This window comes from Saccopteryx leptura, chromosome 5 (genome assembly GCF_036850995.1).
Source record: "Saccopteryx leptura isolate mSacLep1 chromosome 5, mSacLep1_pri_phased_curated, whole genome shotgun sequence".
NCBI lineage: Eukaryota > Metazoa > Chordata > Mammalia > Chiroptera > Emballonuridae > Saccopteryx > Saccopteryx leptura.
Genome location: NC_089507.1, coordinates 113392027 through 113412200, shown reverse-complemented (window position 1 = coordinate 113412200; position 20174 = coordinate 113392027). Strand labels below are relative to the sequence as shown.

At 43.1% G+C, this 20174-nt stretch overlaps 1 protein-coding gene across 9 annotated transcripts in view; it reads right to left on the bottom strand.

The window, feature by feature from the left end:
• Positions 1 to 20174, bottom strand: part of PARD3 (par-3 family cell polarity regulator) — a 696077-nt gene that overhangs the window by 366081 nt on the left and 309822 nt on the right. For all 9 annotated transcript variants that reach the window (XM_066386075.1, XM_066386074.1, XM_066386078.1 and 6 more), the window contains exon 5: positions 16096 to 16227. In XM_066386075.1, coding sequence (XP_066242172.1) covers positions 16096 to 16227 — 132 coding nt within the window. The remainder of the gene's footprint in view (positions 1 to 16095; positions 16228 to 20174) is intronic.

The following is a 20174-nucleotide window of genomic DNA, read 5'->3' as shown; positions in this document are numbered from 1 at the left end:
AAAATTTTACAATAAGACAAAAACCTAAAATCTTGAATTGCAAAAAACACTGTAGCTTACAGAGAAAAACTAATGTGAGATTTGAGATCAGCACACTGAACAAGTGTTTTTGTTGATGCAACAAAAATTTTGTTCCCCAGTGTAAATATTCTGATTAGCACATTCCATAATTAAAATAACATATTTATTGAACATCGAGCTACACATACTTTGATTTAAACCTCACAAAATTTCATGGGAAAGGACCTATCATCTCACCACATTTACAAATAAGAAACCAGAAACAGGAAATGTGTCAAATCATTGCGACCATGGTCCCACAGGCAAGGGCACCAGAAACCTAACTTTGCCTAGATTGAGAGAGGAAGATGTTCCTTCACCACAATGGTGTAAGTGTTAAAGCTTCTGAACAACTGCACTGTCAGAGAAAGAGATCATTCCCCAATGGTAAGGATGAGAAAATGGCAGCTTTGGAAGGCTGGCTACCCAGGCCCTCAGAGAGGATGGAGTCCCAGCCTGTGATGGTAGGTAGACAACACTACTTTCTCGGAGGGGTCTGCACAGAGGGACCACCAGAGCACCTTTCACTTCCTGTAGTAAAAACTCACCCATGCGTTGTGGAAAGATGAACTGAAACGAATGATTTGGATTTCCTCAGGACTTTACAACAATTCTTTTCCCCAGAGAGATTTTTGGAGTATTTGTTTTCTTTAAGGGAGCATTTCAATCTAGGGTCTGCTCACTCAGAAAATGAAAGCATCAGTAGCTCACTCAAGATTCAGCTAAAGAAGTCTGGACTTGGGTCTCCGTTTGGACCACCTGACTAGTGTCCCCGGTCCAACCACTCCATTTGCAAACGCGCGGGTGTCTTAGCAAAAGCTTCCAACAAATAAGTGACCAGAGACTGAATTAAGCACTAGCATGCTGCTGTGGCAAAAGGTGGGGGACATTTGAGGTGAAGGAACACAGTATTATTTCAGAGGAAGGAGCAGGAGGCCCACAGAGCATGGATGCTGCATGAGGTCATAGGAGGAGATGAGGCCGAAAAATGTCCAGTTGGAATCTGTGTTGCAGAGTGTACTGTATACCCAGCTAAGAAGTTCCCTTTTAAATCAGAGTCCAGTAGGAAGATTTTTCATGCTTTCAGACTTCAAGGTGATGCAATACAAGTTGTCATTGTGAAAAATTAAGCAAATAGGAATATGCAGAATGATTTGAAAAGGAAGAAATGGTAGAAGAGAAATATTAATTACATCAGTCCAGTCAATAGGAGCATGGCTGACATTAGAAACTGTAGTATGAAGGTAGAAAGATATATACATACACATGCAATAGAAAAGGGAGACTAGATAACCCCTGGCCATAGATAAAAAATGAAAGAGTAGGAAAAATAAAAATATAAAAAAGGAAAGGAATGAATTTGAACCCTGGAAAGCGCATGGCAAAATTACAAGAAATATGAGTCACCACACACTCCTAAAGTTCGCTACACCTAGGGAAGCGATTGCGAATTACACACACCTCCACAGGTCCAGAACAGGGGGTTGGTTTCAACTCACTGTCCTTTAGACTAACGACCCCTCTTTCTCTCTGTATTACCACAGAGAAAGTGTCAAGATAGGTCAAAGACTCCTAGACAGAAATACTCTGCTAGGATTTGTAGGTAAGTGCCAGGCTGGACGGATGGGAACAGAGACTAAAAGGTCACACCAAGGAAGAAATTATAAAACCCAGCTACAGAAAGTTAAGAGGAATTTTCCAGGGATGCAATGAACTCAAAGTTCTAGTTTAGCCACTTAACCAACAGAAGGAGAAACACTCCACATGCATCTTAAAGAAAATATTTTCACTATCAACAGGAATTATTTGCATGTTTTACCATTTCTAATGCACTTAAGAAAATAAGAATGTAGGATTCACTCTTTTATTAAAATCTGCAAAAAACAATAAATAAGTCAACCATTAAAGAATAATATATACACTCACAAGTCAAAAGCAAAACTTAAGCCACAGAAAACACTTCAAACTACTGCCTAAGCCCTAAGTCATGTACAATACTGGAAAATAAAATTAGCCAAAAGTTTAATGCATAGCTCAATGGGAAAATAAATCTCTTTAAAATAACAAACATTTTTTTTTTTACTTGAATTGAGACCTGTTTTTCTTGGCCAACATACAGAAATATGTTTTCTTTTTCTAAGAGTTCAGGAGATTAATATCAAAGTCTTAGCCAAAGGTTTATGAAAGTATTATTGAATTGTGTGTGTTTATGATTAAAATACAAAGTCCTTTTTTTTAATTTTTATTAATTTATTTACTTATTTTACAGAGACAGAGAGAGAGTCAGAGTGACGGATAGACAGGGACAGACAGACAGGAACAGAGAAATGAGAAGTATCAATCATTAGTTTTTCGTTGAGCATTGCGACACCTTAGTTGTTCATTGATTGCTTTCTCATATGTGCCTTGACCACAGGCCTTCAGCAGACCGAGTAACCCCTTGCTTGAGCCAGCGACCTTGGGTCCAAGCTGATGAGCTTTTGCTCAAACCAGAAGAGCCCGCGCTCAAGCTGGCGACCTCGGGGTCTCGAACCTGGGTCCTCAGCATCCCAGTCCGATGCTCTATCCACTGTGCAACCACCTGTATTTTAAAATACAAAGTTCTTAAGAAAATTAGTTCCTCAAGGAACTTAAAATATGAGTACGTCCAAAAGCCTTAATTTCTGCTGATATGGTCTAAATTCTGTACTCTCCTCCCAAACTTTCTCCAATTTAATCTTGAAGAGACTCTTGAAAACTTAAAAATTCAATGGTAAGGAAAGATATAATCCCATCTACAGAATAAGATACTTTCTATCAAAATGCTCGCTATAAACATGTTTTAGGAGAAGAATGTTTTTAATTTTTTTTTCTTTTTCTGTATTTTTCTGAAAGCGGAAATGGGTAGAGACAGTCAGACAGACTCCCGCATGTGCCTGACCGGGATCCACCCGGCACGCCCACCAGGGGGCCACGCTCTGCCCCTCCCGGGAGTCGCTCTGCCTCGACCAGAGCCACTCTAGCGCCTGGGGCAGAGGCCAAGGAGCCATCCCCAGCGCCCAGGCCATCTTTGCTCCAATGGAGCCTCAGCTGCGGGAGGGGAAGAGAGAGACAGAGAGGAAGGAGAGGGGGAGGGGTGGAGAAGCAGATGGGCGCTTCTCCTATGTGCCCTGGCTGGGAATCGAACCCGGGACTTCTGCACGCCAGGCCGACGCTCTACCACTGAGCCAACCAGCCAGGGCCAGGAGAAGAATGTTTTTAAAAGTTACAAGCCTATAGCTATTTACAAGTGTATTCATAAAAGTATGGCATGCTTAGAAGCAAATGCTGCAAAAGAAATTTAATGCCACCAGGAGGTTAGTCATGCCTAACAGATATGAGTCACCCTCATTAAAGGAGAAAGATGAGTCATTCATGTGAAATGTGGTAAGATGGGAAAAGACTGAAACGTGCACCTGAGGTTTTGGCAAAGGGGTAGGAGTGTGGAGAAGTTGGCAGGCTACAAGTCAGCGTCAAGAAAAGTCTTGTGAAGATGCAGGATCAGAAAAAGGGAATAGATAGCCACCATGTGCAAAGGCCCAGAGATGGGAGAGCGAGAGGAATCTGGTGACCAGAATGAGCTCAGTGGAGGTGGGACTGCACCGGAGGAGCAGCTGGGATGTGGGCAGGGAAGTGATGCCTGGAAGACCCTCTCTCAACAACACACTACATCAAAATTAACACTGCTTGGCCCTGGACTGTTGGCTCAGTGGATAGAGTATCGGCCTGGCCTATAAAAGTTCTGGGTTCCATCTCCATTCAGGGCACAAGGAGAAGTGCCATCTGCTTCTCTCCCCCTCCCTCTACTCCTTCTCTCTCTCTTCCCCTCTTGCAGCCATTTGTTCAGTTGGTCCAAGCATCAGCCTCAAGCACTAGGAATAGCTTGATTGATTCAAGCATCAGCCCTACATGAGGGTTGCTGGGTAGATCCTGGTCAGTTGGGGTGCATGCATGAGTCTGTCTCACTATTTCCCCTCCTCTCACTTAAAAAAATAAACTAACACTTATTGAGTGTTTTCTGGATGATATTTACTGTTTTTTACGTTTTACATGAATTGGTCCATATGATCTTCACCATCCTTTGAAACAGGTCTTCAGGAATCTGCTCCATGTGAACATGTGCGACAAAATTCCAATCCCAGTTACTTGGATGGACGTCAGGCAGCTAATTAACCACTAGGTCCCTCACTGCTCCTTAGGGTGGTCCAAGTCCTCAAGGGTGAGAATTACTGTTCTTTATCACACATCACTCTGAGCTCAGTGCAGACGCAGCAAGTGGGAGGGTGATGGCCCCGCTCCAGCAGGGACCCACAAAAGCCAATGGCAGCCTGAACTTGGGAGGAAGAGAGGGGCGTGGAGAGAAAGAAGTGTCTCTGAGGACATTTAGAAAGAGAATCTCTGGGAACATAGGCACAGAGAAAAGAAACAGGAAACATGAGGAATAATACTCAAAATGCACTAGTGGATGGAAGATGCAAGGCCACAGGACCCTAGGCTGTGTTTTCTCCAGTAAACATAGTCTCTAGCTCAGGTAATCATCGCCACATTCACAGAGCAACACTCACGCACATTCACACAAGGCTTTGCTCTGAGCCAGAATCTACATCAACTTTTTATCAACTGCTGCATTTAATAAATTAGACCAAGCTTATCTATGGTAAAAGGTAGAAAAACTGACATAAATAAAGTGTCTAAAACCATGGGACACATAATGGTAAAGGACATTTAAATGGAAACAGATATTCTGTCCTTGTAGACACTTAAATGCAATTTTAGAAGTTTTACATTTGGTACCTATAATTAATGTAATACTAACTCTTACGTGTGTGTGTGTGTGTGTGTGTATGTGTGTGTGTGTGTGTTGTCACTGTCTGGTCCACATTTTAATGCTGTAAATAAAAGAAAAAAATGAAGAAGAAAATCACTGCATCTGTAGCTATCCCTGACACTGTCTTTTGAACCTGCAGGTACCATCACCATCTCAACTTTCTAAGCACCAGAAAAAGAGAGTTGTGAACATGGCAACGATAATCTAAACCAGTTACTCTAAAGAATAAACTAATCAATGCATCCACACACAGAGCATTCTGATCAGTTTAGGCAAAATAAAAACAAAAAAAACAGCTTCTAGAAATATAGACACAGTGAAAATGCTATAGGGCACAGCTACCTAGGTCTCAGTGAGGGAAGAGAATCTAAAACCATTGTATAAAATGGTGTAGCGCTTAAGAGAGCAGTTTTTCAGGACCAGGACAGAACCATGCTGAAGGCAACCAGAAAGAGCCTGAAGAGCAATGACTATATGCATGTGTGTGTGTGTGTGTGTGTGTGTGTGTGTGTGTGTGTGTGTGTGTACATGTGTGTATGCATGTACGTGCACAAACCTAGGTCATACCATGCTACAACTAAAGGTGGCTTAGGAGTGACCCTGTTCCCACAGGCAGGCTTCATGAAATGAATAGTGAGAACCATCCACTATAGGCTGAAAAAGTCCCTGAGGTCTCTTAACCAGTGTTTTTCAAAGACTAGCTGTCCCACTGCTCACAGAACATTGAAACAAAGGAAAAGATATTTGAAAGCCAACAAACAGCACAGCAGGTGGGTGGGACTCGATAGAGCTAGAGTGGAAAGCAGGTATGCTTTCCCACCCTCCAACTCAGCCACACAGCTCTTCACAGAAGTCTTCTAAGAAGGCTGCCTGTAATGAAGATATAAAAAAGCACCTGAAGGTCACGGCCACAAATGAAAACGTGTCTTTATCCACAGAGTGCAAGCTCCAAACGCCATGTTCTTGTGGCTGCGTGGTTCAGTCAAGAAAATCACCTGCATTAACAGGCTCCCCATGCAGGCTAGTCCGCACACCGCCAGTCTTCTCTCAGAAGAACTTCTGACTCAATTCCCTGCTGCTTGTAGCCTTTTAGCTCCACAGGCCAAAGACATAATCAAACAGCCAGGCACAAAGGGACCGAAGAACTGACAAGGACCCCTAGAAGGCACAACTCATTCCAAAAGCCAACGAGCAGCACTGAGCCTCCCTAATGCCCTTCGCATCAGAGGGGGACCCAGATGTTCAGCAGGTGGCCAAGCAGAGCCTTGGTAAGAAACTGGGCATTCTCAACCGGTTCCCTTCTATTTCACCATGTTAAAATCACGTGTGTGTGCCAGAACTGAAGTGAACATGAACAACGGTCACAGACACAGAGGATAAAAAACGAGTATCATTTTCGCGTCAGGATAGGTTCTGCAGAAAAAAACCAGAAGTGATTTTAAAAGATTAAATTTTATTCTGACTCTGATAAGACGACCAGGGAAGCTGGAATCCAATTCTGAAAGGATGACAAAGGCATTGGAAATACTCCAGCAATAAAAACAAACCAGCCTGCTAGACCAAAAAGTACCTCCTATAAGCAAGGAGAAAATATTATTTAAGGAAAAAAAATTAGTTCCTCAACACTAGAGAGTCACTGGGGTAGAGCCGGTGAGCCCACTCTTATGTCAGCCTGAGAGGGGAGGAGGCAGCATGTGCCGCCCCACCAGAAACAGGACCCACACTGGCACGGGGCCACGCCCCCAGTTTTCACACAAATCAACACCTGACCAACAGGGACTGCTTCCCCCTTTGCACACAGTAAAAAGGAAGGGGGCAGGGTCTCTGCAACCAGGGAACGGGGGTCAGATGACAGGGCCCATTTAGTGGAGGGCTAGGTCTCCATTCCAAGCACACACACCCCAGGCTCACACCGAGTCCCCACTGCTGAATTTACGGTGAAACGCTACCCAACGTGGCCCTGCACGGGGCTGGCCCGGCTCCCTCGGAAATCAATATGTCCTTCCCAGAAAGATGTCCACCAGCACCCCTACATTCTAGTCCTAGCTTTCATGTGATATTTTTAGTCCACAGTTCTTTGATAATCTGAGTAGAAACATGGAGGACTTGTGAGAAATCGTATGTGTCACATACATATGGGATGCTCTGATCATTACATGTTTTAAAACTCCAATAAGTTTAAGACATACAGCAGTCATCGTCAGAGGTCAACTATCAGAGGTCAACACAAGAGCCTGGTACTGGTATTAAGATAGCCTCGTGACATGACAGCTCTCTTCCTGGGTTGTTTTGGTTTTGTTTCTGGTGTTACTGTAAACATGACGGACTTCTGCTATCAAGAAAATCCTGCCATTTTATAAAATAAACAGAATTTAACTCTTTAAAACAAACTTTGTGTTTTTAGTTTCTACGCTTGCTGTTGCTAGAGGTAAATACAATGATGTTAGTTTCTACCCAAGTTCTGCAAACGTTTGCCAGTTAGGAAATAACATTAATAAATTCCCTCCTTATTATGAGAAACCTGTGGAGTTTAGAAACGGGAGGCAGGGGCTTTGATTCTTTAATGCGGATAACCCACACAGTAATTGGTTCCTCGGTGCTTGTGGCTAAGAAACAAACGAACACGCAAAGCACACTGCAGTTCCCACTTGGCAGCCCAGCACCAACCTCCTATCCTATCAGTGATGGACGGCTGGTCATCCTGCAGCCCTGTCTGTTCCTGTCGCTACGTCAAAGTTTCTACACCTTCGGCCGTCCTCACAGGATGGCTCTGCCAGCACTGCCCTAACCAGTTAGAAGCTGTTACAACCAGGTTTCTGAAGAAGTCATCCTCCAGTTTTGTAATTAAGAAAATACGATCATGGCCTTGGCCAGTTAGAATAAAAACAGTTATCAGTTAAGAACGTAGTCCCCAAACGACAAGGTTATGGGTTCCCAGCCCAGGCAAGGCAGACATGGGAAGCAGTCAATGAATGCACGACTGAGAGGAACAACACCGACTTCCTTCCACCTACCTTTTCTCTCCCTTCATCTCTCTATCTCTCTTTTAAAAAAAAATCATGAATAAATAAAGAAAAAAATTAAGCCCCGGTCGGATAGCTCGGTTGGTTGGAGCGTCATCCTGGAGCGCGGAGAATGTCGGTTTGATTCTCTGGTCAGGGTGCATAAAGGAACCACTCGATGTTCCTGTCTCTCTCTTCCTGCCTCTCTCTCAAATAAATAAATAAATATTAAAAAAAGAAAAGAAAACACAATCACGTCATATTCTGGAATGCAAACGAGGTCATCTGGATGGTTCTAGATGTCAGTGAAGTGAGAATTTTTTTCCACTATTCAGCACTTGGGAAAGGAAAGAGATCTTCCCCTGTGCAAGAAGATCAGAGGAAAAACCAACTGTAATAAGACATGAGGAAGGAGAAGTCGTGACCTGTTCATCCCACACCCATCACTTCGTCATACCATAAAAAGTAGGCAAACTTGCGGCCACAGTGACCCACTGACTGGCTCGATCATCTGCGGTAGCCACCCCCACGTCACATCGAATACACTTAAAATGTTTCTCCATTACTGTCTTTTTTACTTGCATCCAAAATAGGCTCTACTTTCTAAAAATTCACTTTTGCCCTCGATCTTCAGAAATGAGGCCTTAATCAAATTATAATAAAAAATGAAAAGGAACACTTCCAAAGACACATACCTTTCCCATGATTTGTGAATAGACTTATTGTGTATTATGTGAATATTAGTTAGAATGTATATGTACTTTCAAAAGTTTTTAAAAGTTGGACTAGCTTGACCAGGTGGTGGTGCAGTGAATAGAATGTTGGACTGGGACACGGAGGACCCAGGTTTAAAACCCGGAGGTCACTGGCTTGAGTGCGGGCTCACCAGCTTGACCGTGGGGTTGCTGGCTTGAGTGTAGGATCACAGACACAAACCCATGTTTTCTGGCTTGAGCTCGAATTTCACTGTCTTGAAGCCCAAGGTCGATGGCTTGAGCAAGGGGTCACTTGGTCTGCTGTAGACTCCTGGTCAAGGCACATATGAGAAAGCAATCAATGAATAACTAAGGTGCCACAACTAAGAATTGATGCTTCTCATCTCCCTGTCGGTTGTTCCTATCTGTCAATCTTTCTAACTCTCTCCATTTCTGTCAAAAAAAATAGTTGGACTATTCTTTTTATGAGATAGGCAAATGAGAAGCATTGACTCTGTAGCAGTATTTTATTTAAATGTTTACTGTTGTCTGACTGGTGGTAGCGCAGTACATAAGAGTGGCAGCTCAGGACACTGAGGACCCCAGTTCAAAATCCCAAGGTCATCACATGGAACAGCTGAGCACAGGTTTGACAACTTGAGTGCAGGATCATCAACATGATCCCAGTCAAGGTCGCTGGCTTGAGCAAGGGGTCACTGGCTCAAGTGGAGGCCCCAAGTCAAGGCACGTATGAGAAACAATCAATGAATAGCTGAAGTGCCACAACTATAAGTTAATGCTTCTCATCTCTCTCCCTTCTTTACTGTCTGTTGGTCTCTCCCTCTCTCTTTCTCTCAAATAAATAATTAAATAAAATATTTTCCGTTTCTTTGACACTCGACTATTTTCTTTTCTTTTTTTTTTTAAATTTATTTTTATTTATTCATTTTAGAGAGGAGAGAGAGAGAGACAGAGAGAGAGAGAGAGGAGAGAGAGACAGGGGGGAGGAGCTGGAAGCATCAACTCCCACATGTGCCTTGACCAGGCAAGCCCAGGGTTTCGAACCGGCGACCTCAGCATTTCCATGTTGACGCTTTATCCACTGCGCCACCACAGGTCAGGCTCGACTATTTTCTAACCTTAATCTCTAGGGCTGGACAAGTAGAAGCTGGTGTACACACAGACATGCCCCCTCTGCATCAGCCCTCTCAGCTCAAAAGTGAATAAACGGAGCACATCCAAATGTGCTGTCCACCATGGAGAAGGGAGAAGCAGCAGCTCTGTGGCTGCAGAGAGGGGCAGAAGTGCACGAGTAAAAAGAAGAAAGGCCCTGAGACTTGAACGTAGGACACTCCGGCCAGGTACGAAGGTGAGGGTGCGGTATGAGGGGACTCTGAAATCTTGCCACCACCACACATGGAAGGTAGTTTTCCTCAGAGTTCATCTTCTTCGTGATAATCAGCTAATCAGAGCTATGGTTTTCAGCCTGTTCATACTTGGGGACCGGTAAACAAAAGAGAATTATTTCAGGGACCGCTAAGGCAGAAAATCCTCCTGAGCACAGGCAAATTCGACTAAGATCACTGGGTGTATAAACTTCATACAACATCAGGGTGGTGAACTCTTTCGCAATGGGCACGAAATTTCTGGTGGACAGGTCTGCAGAATGGTGGTTGAGAAACATGAAATTAGATGAAGTTTTTGCTAGACAGAAAGAATCCTAAAACATGTACTTTCTCTAAAGCTCACAGCAGTCATTCCCATCACAGAGCTTCAGTGGTGGCCTCACCGAGCCTAGAAACATCCCAGCTGTTTCTCTTCACCAGTTTCAGTTCTGCTAACACAAGGCAGTGAAAATGGCAGCTCCAAATTACCTTAACTTCTCTCTCCTTTCTGACCCTAAATTTTTTCAACCACATATTGTAAAGTTCCTGCTTCCTTTTTTGTGGAATTTATTAGTTGCAATAAACAGAGAGGATAAAAGAACAAGTCAGCAGACAGTCTATTATTAAATGACAGTCTCCATGGAGTCAGGGAAATGGGAATGGTTAAAAGGAATGCAGATTTCCCTGAAAGCATTGTTAAACATCAGAATTCAGGGGTTTGTGGCTTTTATTGTTCCTTTAGTCTCAAAATCAAAAGTTCAGAAGCATGACCACTTTTTCAAAGCAATACAACAAGAACACATTTTTGAAATCTTTTGTGCTTCCCCTGAAATCTCTCAGAAAGAAGGAAGTAACAAGACTGATGTAAGAAAAGGATGTTCTTTGAAAGACACATAGTCCTCTACCTTTGGAGATGAACCTGACCTAGGATTCAGCTACGGGCTATGCTCAGCAGGGTGAACCACTCACTGAAAAGCAGGACTACTATTTTGGTAGGAAAAATGGTTGAGCTTGACTCCAAGTGCTTCCTGGTGCAGAGCTGTAATAAGAGACATCATTTCCATATAGGTATGGAGATGTAATTACCAATATTCTAATCCCACAAAAAGAGAAAGACATGCTTAGCATCCAGAGGTCATCTGCAAGCTTAGCATTTTCATACCTACTGTTCATTCCCACAGGCAAAGTGGATGTAGTCATAACTGCTTTCCAAAAACAAAAACAAACAAACAAAAAAACAAGATAATAAGAGGCACACACTCTAGGAGGAAATAGAACAAAGAAAAAACCTTGAAGCATATAAAACCCAGAACTTTACTGACTTCCTTCCCCCCCCCCCCCCATGGCATTAAAGAATACAGTCATCAGTTCCACCCTGGTGATCCCAAATCATACAGGGGAGGGCTGATGTTTTTTCTTTTATCTATGGATGCCATTCTCTTTATTATATTTTTAATGGCAAAACTAATGAGGGGGGGGTGGGAGCCAAGGAAGAGACATGAGGCCATTAAAGTCAGATGACTCACAGGGAACAATTAAAAGAAAAAATGCACAATTACATGAGAATAGCTGGAAAAGCTTTCCAGTGCACACAGCATAACCTATTAGTCCTCCTCTGCCCAAACAATCATGCTGACTATTGGTCCAAGTTTTAATATGGGTTTGATTAGTTTTTGTTGATCTTGTCCAGTTGAACAGATTCTGGTCTAGCTAATTATTCTGCTTATGTGAATTTAGCGAATGGATCACCATTTTGTAAAATGTAAGCCAAGGAAAAAGATCATTGAAATGACTCAGGAATCATGGTTAATGTCATCTGTATTAGACTATGCAGACTAAGAAAGTACTTACTGTTACAAAACTTGTTTATCATGAAACAAATACTTCAAATAACCTCAACAGAAATAAATCAAGACAGTCTTTGGAGGTTAAAAAAAAAAAAAAAAAAGTGCTCAAAAAGAAACTATTTTATACCAAATTTACAAAGAAAAACTTATTACTTCCTTAAAATGGGAGTTATTACTGTAGGAGTAAAATAAAATTTATATTCTTAGAATTAAATATATCATATTTTTAAAAGTCTGGGCTGACCACTTTTTCCCCTCCTACTTTTGCAATAAAAATGGTCGTATTTACCTATTTAACTAACCTTACCATTCTTTGGGTTCTAGGAGAAGCCTGACTGGGTGCAGTGATGAGCAGCAGTTTTTCAGGGAGAGGAAAAAGCCGCCCCCCCCCCCTGCGCCCCCAGCCCCAGGAGGTCAAGCTCAGTTGGTCTAAACCAGTGGTAGACAACCTGGTCCCTACCGCCTACTAGTAGGCGTTCCAGCTTTCATGGGGGGCGGTAGCGGAGCAACCAAAGTATAACTAAAAAGATAGATTTAACTATAGTAAGTTGTTTTATAAAGATTTATTCTGGCCTGACCTGTGGTGGCGCAGTGGATAAAGCGTCGACCTGGAAATGCTGAGGTTGCCGGTTAGAAACCCTGGGCTTGCCTGGTCAAGGCACATATGGGAGTTGATGCTTCCAGCTCCTCCCCCCCTTCTCTCTCTCTATCTCTCCTCTCTCTCTCTGTCTCTCCCTCTCCTCTCCTTATTAAAAATGAATAAATAAAAAATAAATAAAAAGAAAAAAAAAAAAGATTTATTCTGCCAAATTTAGCAAAAATGCAACATAAAGTACTTGGTCAGTAATTATTATTATATGCTTTAACTTGCTGTAACTCTGCTTTATAAATTTTATAAAGTAAAGTTACTTCCCTACTTTATAAATCACCATTACTGTGGAACCGGTGGGCGGTTAGAAAATGTTACTAACAGAGATACAAAAGTGGGCAGTAGGTATAAAAAGGTTGACTATCCCTGGTCTAAACCAAAATGGGTACTCTTACCCCCTTTGATTGACAACTGGGCAGGCAAGAAATGCCTGTTAGGTTTGGGTTGAGGGCTCCTTAAAATTCAAAGCCCTTTTAAACTCAAATTCCCCTCTCCCACCTCCCACTAGGGCAAATTCTTCATTAAGCATCTCCCTCACCCAACCTCCACCTTCCCTTAAACAACTCCCTCCCCCCCGCCCTGGGAAAGTTCTGGGAAGTGTCCTCGGCACAAGGCCATGGGGAGGAACCTGAGGGTTGGGAAAGGGAGAGCCTCTGTGACCAAGGCCACAAACCAGGATGTGCTCATCTGAGCATGCCCAGTTGCACCAACCCCATGTCAGCAATATCTGCAGCAGCTCCCATATCAGACCCCTTCCTGCAGCTCTCTGCTGATGCCACTTGGGTCTCAGCCCGTCTGTGTGCAGATGCATAAATAAACTTCTTATAAAACTCCTCAGGCCTGTGATGAGTTGTCCCTCCTTCAGCCGACATAACACTTTCCACACCAAAACAATAGGGGCATCTGTTGTGTGGTTTACTGTTCTCTTCCTCTTTCTGAGATCTTCCTCTGTGCAAAGATAGGATGGTCATGGCTCTGGCCTGAAAGGACAAGCTTGAGAGCACCGAGCCAGGGCCCAGTGAAGGCTCCCGGAAAAGATAAAGAATCCCGACTCCTGGTGAGGTCACTGGATTGCAGAAGAATCCCCCCAAGCTCCCAACCCTGGGCCTTCCAGTCCTCCAGGCTTCCTGCTAATGAGTAACAAACATTTCCTCATCTGCAATTTAAATTTCCTGTCATCAATAGCCAAGTTTAATGGGCTCCATGCTAGCTCCTTCACAGGTATTGCATCACCTGACACAGTGACCATCAGGGGCAAGTTCTAGCGTGATCCCCATTTGATGAAGGTGTAAACTGAGATATAGGCGAGTTCAAAAACATGTGCAAATCTCCTATAAAATATCACATATGGACCCTGGCCGATTGGCTCAGTGCTAGACAGTAGGCCTGGTGTGCAGATATCCCAGGTTTGATTCCCAATCAGGGAACACAAGAGAAGTGATCATCTTCTTCTCCACCCCACCCTACCTCACCCCACCCCCTCCCCTCTCTCTCTCTCTCTCTCTCTCTCTCTCTCTCTCTCTCTCTCTCTCTCTCTTCCTCTCTGGCAGCCATGGCTTGATTGGTTAGAGTACATTGGCCCCAGGCACTGAGGATGACTCTATGGAGCCTCTGCCTTAGGTACTAAAAATAGCTTGGTTGCTAGGACGGCCCCAGATGGGCAGAGCATCAGCACCTGACAGGGGTCGCTGGGTAGATCCTGGTCAGGGAGCATACGAGAGTCTGTCTCTCTATATCCCCTCCTCTCATTGGAAAATAAATAAATTAATAAATAAAAAATTTTAAATCTCATGCATGGTAAATGACTGCTAATCAGCTGGTTCAACTCCAGGTCCATACTAAAAAAAAAAAATCTAAATCTTAAAAACATTTTCTCCAAAGTGATGATGAAATAATAATACCAATTCATTTAAAATCTATATTAGTTTAGTTTGAGAAAATTATGTATTTCCTAAGTAGAATGTTCATGGTTTGTTTGTTTTAATTATTTAAATTTTTTTCAATTACACAATGGTTTTGTAGGCTAACATTTACTACAGGATGAAAACTGGTACATCAGCCTTACAATCAGTGGTATCAAAGGCAAAGAGTCCTTTTCCATAGTTTCATATTAGACCACCCCTCCTACACAAGTTATTTTAAAAGGTTCATGGTACTAAACACAGAGTGAGATTAAGTAAAAACACTTAGGATTTTTTCCACTGATATCATTAATCTAAATGGAAAACAGCTATTCCCGTATCTAGGCAACATAATTATTAATGATTTTAGAAATTATTGGAACACATAAACAACAAAATATTCTCTCACTGAGTACCCTCAACCTTGTTTTCCATCCTTAGGAATGTTTTAAAAAAAGAAGTGATAATATAACCACACAAGTAGATTTTTAACGTCAAAACTCTTAAAACTATAAAGAAATCATGGGCATTCTCACCATAAAGAAAACACTGTGACTCACAATAAATAATTAAGACTTAAAAAAAAAAAAACACCAGGCCCTGGCCGGTTGGCTCAGTGGTAGAGCGTCGGCCTGGCGTGTAGAAGTCCCGGGTTCGATTCCCAGCCAGGGCACACAGGAGAGGCGCCCATTTGTTTCTCTACCCCTCCCCCTCTCCTTCCTCTCTGTCTCTCTCTTCTCCTCCCACAGCTGAGGCTCCATTGGAGCAAAGATGGCCCGGGCGCTGGGGATGGCTCCTTGGCCTCTGCCCCAGGCGCTAGAGTGGCTCTGGTCGCGGCAGAGTGACACCCGGGAGGGGCAGAGCATCGCCCCCTGGTGGGCGTGCCGGGTGGATCCGGGTTGGGTGCATGCGGGAGTCTGTCTGACTGTCTCTCCCGGTTTCTAGCTTCAGAAAAAAAAAAAAAAAAAACCACCAGGAGAATTCTATTTGTATACAACAAAACGTACCAGATAAATTCTTAAGTCTTCATACAAAGAGAAGGTCTCTCTATCAGCGATACAACAACTTTGCCAACAATCCTTCCTCCCGAGAAAGGGAGCTATTATTTGTGCTGAGTTATAAACAACTCCAATTTCACTAATTAGAGGAGGCTACCATGCACCGTGAACTAAGCCATTCTAAAAACTTATAAACCTAAGATAGACCTTTAACATGAATTCAAGGGTAAGTCCCCATACTTGACATATAATCTGAATGCTGAAACGCCCCAGAGCCCATATGTCTCTCACAAAGTGATGTCAGGTATAGCAGAATTTTAATCTGCCTCTCCATAGCCTTTGATCCACTGCCCATGAATGAAGAAAAGAACCCAGGAGTGGTCAGTCTTGAAAGTCTGCTCATGAACAGCATTTATTAGTCACTGTCCAGTGTCTTGGCCTGGGCCACAGAACAAGCCCTGAATTCCTCGAGATGTAGAAGAATCTACCGCAAACACTGACAAGAGCTTATGAGGAATAATCTGTGTTTGGGAAAACCACAGAAATATTCTACACTCATGTTGGGCAAACTCCAACACAGAGCCCATTACTTAACTAAAGTGTGCTACAACAACTGACCTATCATTGCCCCTGTAGTGGCAGGAAGCATATTCTGGTGCGGGGGTTACGCAGTTAGACCGAAGGCACACGTGAAAGGGTCCATTTCCGTTACCTGTTCTTGCTTCTCCAGCCACTTGTCCACCATCGGGTGACTGGCACTCAGGGATGAGCGGGCGTTGTCTCTCTGAAATTGGTTAGACCAGTGACTCGTGTCTCGTGGGAGGCTCCTGTAGTTTTCATCTTTCTGTTCAAAAGAAAAGAGAAAGGTGTCTTATAAAAAAACAAAACAAACAAACAAAAAAAGACCCTGCAAATTAATGGCACACCTGATTTGTTAAAAGTAACAGAAATATGATTCCACATATTTAAAATATTTTTTACATGCCTATACAAAATAGCCGATCGAGGCCCTTTCACCCAGCGTGGGCCTGAGGAGCGGGGTCTAAGGAGCACAGAGCGCAGCCGCAGGGATGTGCGCAAGAGACGAAACAGGTAGCGCACTGCACTCCTCCCAGGTCAGCCTCCCTAAGCCAGGGGTGTGCACCAAAAGCAAAAAGCTATTTCCGTACGACACTTCTCTCTTCCTCTTCTTTCCAGTCCTGTGATATTTTCTGTAATTTACCAAAAACTTTTAAAATAAGGAAGACGAATAGATTTGGCTCCCTATTTAGATCTTTGCAGCTTTATGACTTTGAGTAAGGAACGTAAGACCGTCTGGGTTACTCTGTTACCTATTTCACAGGCTGTATTTGTAAACATCGATTCAAATACCGAATAAAGTAAAAAATTAAGTCTATCTTATCTTAACACATGGCACGTAACAGGCACATAATCATTGACCCCAACATGCTTATGACAAGTGATATCTTTTCATTTAAACCTAGTTTATAAATATTTATTTAAAACGTACCAGAGCAACCACATGCTATTAGATGTTTCTTTTAAATAACAGCTTATAACAGCGTGCTTTGGCTATCAGATTGTAAAACTTAATTCCAATAATCTAAAAATAAATGAGAAGGCTAGGATAAGGTAGGGAACCCAAACATATTAGTTCAATAACTAAATCTAGATCTATCCTAAAAGAACAAATTAAAAATATTAACCAGACTTCATCCCACTTACATCAACAACCCTACTTCAAGAGAACTTTCTCCTTCACCACTTTGTTAAAGGTAGACTGTCTGTGTTCATCTTACAGGCATGATTGACTATTACTCTTCATTACTTATACCAGGGCCAGAGAATATAAACATAGAAACAAAAAACATGTAATATGATAGGTTTACATTGTATCAACCTCAGCAATAGATGAGGAAGGACATTGTTTTTCTGTTTCACTCAGGAGTTCCATCAGAGAAGAAAACTTAAAAATGAATTGCTAGTTTTGGGTCTATGCCAATACTGTGACATATACAGTGTGTGACATACAGATTTTTTAAAATCTGTACATATTCACCAGTATAAATTTTAGCATGAAACTTTATAAGGTTTTTTAAATTAACCTAGAGCAAATAAACATTTAAAACTCAATAGTTAGAATTAGACATTAGCAGCAAGTATTTTTATAAGAAAATCTCGGTACATTTCTGGTCAGTGCAGCTCAAGAGAGCTGGGATAGAGCATATTGACACATCGTCCCAGAGCAATGCTGCTGAGACTGGAAGGCTGCTCCCGGCTCAGGGGCTGCGGACTTACCTTGCTGACAGGAACGCGGAAATGGTAAAGTAAACAGAGGACATAGACACAGTCTAAAGAAAAGAATGATGTGAATAAAAACACAAAAAGCTAAAAAAAAACACAAAACACTAAAAGCTCACGTCTCCCCAGATACTAAGAGCCCCTCCTTAAAACTTGAGCATGATAACTTCAGAACAAAGCAAAACTATGTTTCACATGACAGTCTGTACACTTACAAGAAATTCAAATGACTCATAATGGGTAGATAAACTCATTAAGGACAGAACCTTCAATGTCCTCGGGGAGACGGGGATTGGACGTGTAAAGAAAACACAAGTAGAATTTTTATGTCAAGGACCTGGCAGCTAACTACCACCAGCTAGGAACTTAGCTGTTCTATTCATTTTCCTTTTCTGAAGCAATTATTACACCAATTCTTTATTTGGAAAATGAATTATTAAACAAAAAGTATTAAAAATATATCCTGACTTTCAATAGAAACAGTATTTCAGAGATGCCAACAATGTCAGTAGATGAAGGGAAGCTTGTAATTTCAGAAAAATGTCAAGCCCTGGCCAGATAGTTTTTTGGTTGGAGTATTGTCCTGAAGCACAAAGGTTGCCGGTTTGAACCCTGGTCAGGACACATAAAGGAACAAATGGGTATTACTGTCTCTCTCTTGCTCTCTACCTTCCTCTCTGTAAAAATCAATAAAATAAGAAAAAAAAAGAAAGAAAAATGCCAAGTAGTGAAAGTCAAATAATTTTTTGTTTAAAAATCACCATTTTCGCCTGACCAGGTGGTGGCACAGTGGATAGAGCGTCAGACTGGGATGCCGAGGACCCAGGTTCGAGACCCCGAGGTCACCAGCTCGAGCGCGTGCTCATCTGGTTTGAGCAAAGCTCACCAGCTTGGACTCAAGGTCGCTGGCTCAAGCAAGGGGTTACTCGGTCTGCTGAAGGCCCATGGTCAAGGCACATATGAGAAAGCAATCAATGAACAACTAAGGTGTCACAACAAAAAACTGATGATTGATGCTTCTTATCTCTCCTTTCCTGTCTGTCTGTCCCTATCTATCCCTCTCTCTGGCTCTGTCTCTGTAAAAAAAAAAAAAAAAAAGGCACCATTTTCAACTCCTAATGAAATAATTGATTCAGGCTAAGATAATCAATGGATCCTAAAACTATGAAGTAAGTTAAAGTTAATATTGAACTGGATGTTTGCATAATGTCAAAATGCCACTTGCAAAGGGAAAAAAATATATCTTTAAATTATAGAGACCAGATGCCACACACTTCTCACTTTTCTTGGTGTTGGGAATCCTGTATGCTACTGGTACTTCCATGTGATTCCTTTTGAATCTCCATCATTATTCCTCTTCCCTTTTCCGACCTGGGCCGGTTCACCCCTCCTTAGGCAACCTGGTGGTCCCCCGCTCCCAGGAGGTCACCATATTGATGCTGAACTTAGTGCGGACACCCGATCGGCATAGCGCACTACAACGCAGAACTGCTGGGCTCAAGCGGTCCTCCTGCCTCAGCCTCCCGAGCAGCTGGGACTGCAAGGCGCGCCACTGCGCCCGGCTGTTCCTCCTCCCTTAACTGGTTCTTATTGATTCTATAAACTGCTTACTATTCCCCCCCACCCCGCCACAAGCTTAAAAAGTATAAAATTTCAAAGCCTTGTCCCTGATAACTTCTAGGCTTCTAGGCATAGGTCATCAACACTGAACGTTTTCCTGACTTCATGATCTAAATTTCCAACTGGATATCCCAAAGATACTTCACAATCAATAGATTCATCGTGACAATCACCTATCAAGTCCAGCACCCTTAATGAAAAATACTGATCATCATCTTCAACCATCTCCTCCCTCTCTAACACCCACAGGGGCTCGGTCTTGGCAATCTGCCATCCTTTGCCAAGACTGTACACTTTGGTGGTCACCCATTCAGGATCAACTTTTCTCTCCTCTGAAATGATAAGTTTTGTAGCTGGACATTGGCTCAACCTCCCCCTCCCCCACAATGTTCTAAGCAATTTTGACAGGACTTGTCCTTTTTAAAAATTAAAAAAGAGGCAGGGAAAGAGAGACAGGAACGTCCATCAAGCTGCTCCAGCGTGTGCCCTGATGGGGACGGGACCACACAGGGAGCAGCTCCAGCCTGTGCCCTGACGGGGACGGGACCACACAGGGAGCCGCTCCAGCCTGTGCCCTGACAGGAACAGGACCACACAGGGAGCCGCTCCAGCCTGTGCCCTGACAGGGGTGGAACCACACAGGGAGCCGCTCCAGCCTGTGCCCTGACGGGGACGGGACCGCACAGGGAGCCGCTCCAGCCTGTGCCCTGACGGGGACGGGACCACACAGGGAGCAGCTCCAGCCTGTGCCCTGACGGGGACGGGACCACACAGGGAGCCGCTCCAGCCTGTGCCCTGACGGGGACGGGACCGCACAGGGAGCCGCTCCAGCCTGTGCCCTGACAGGGGTGGAACCACACAGGGAGCTGC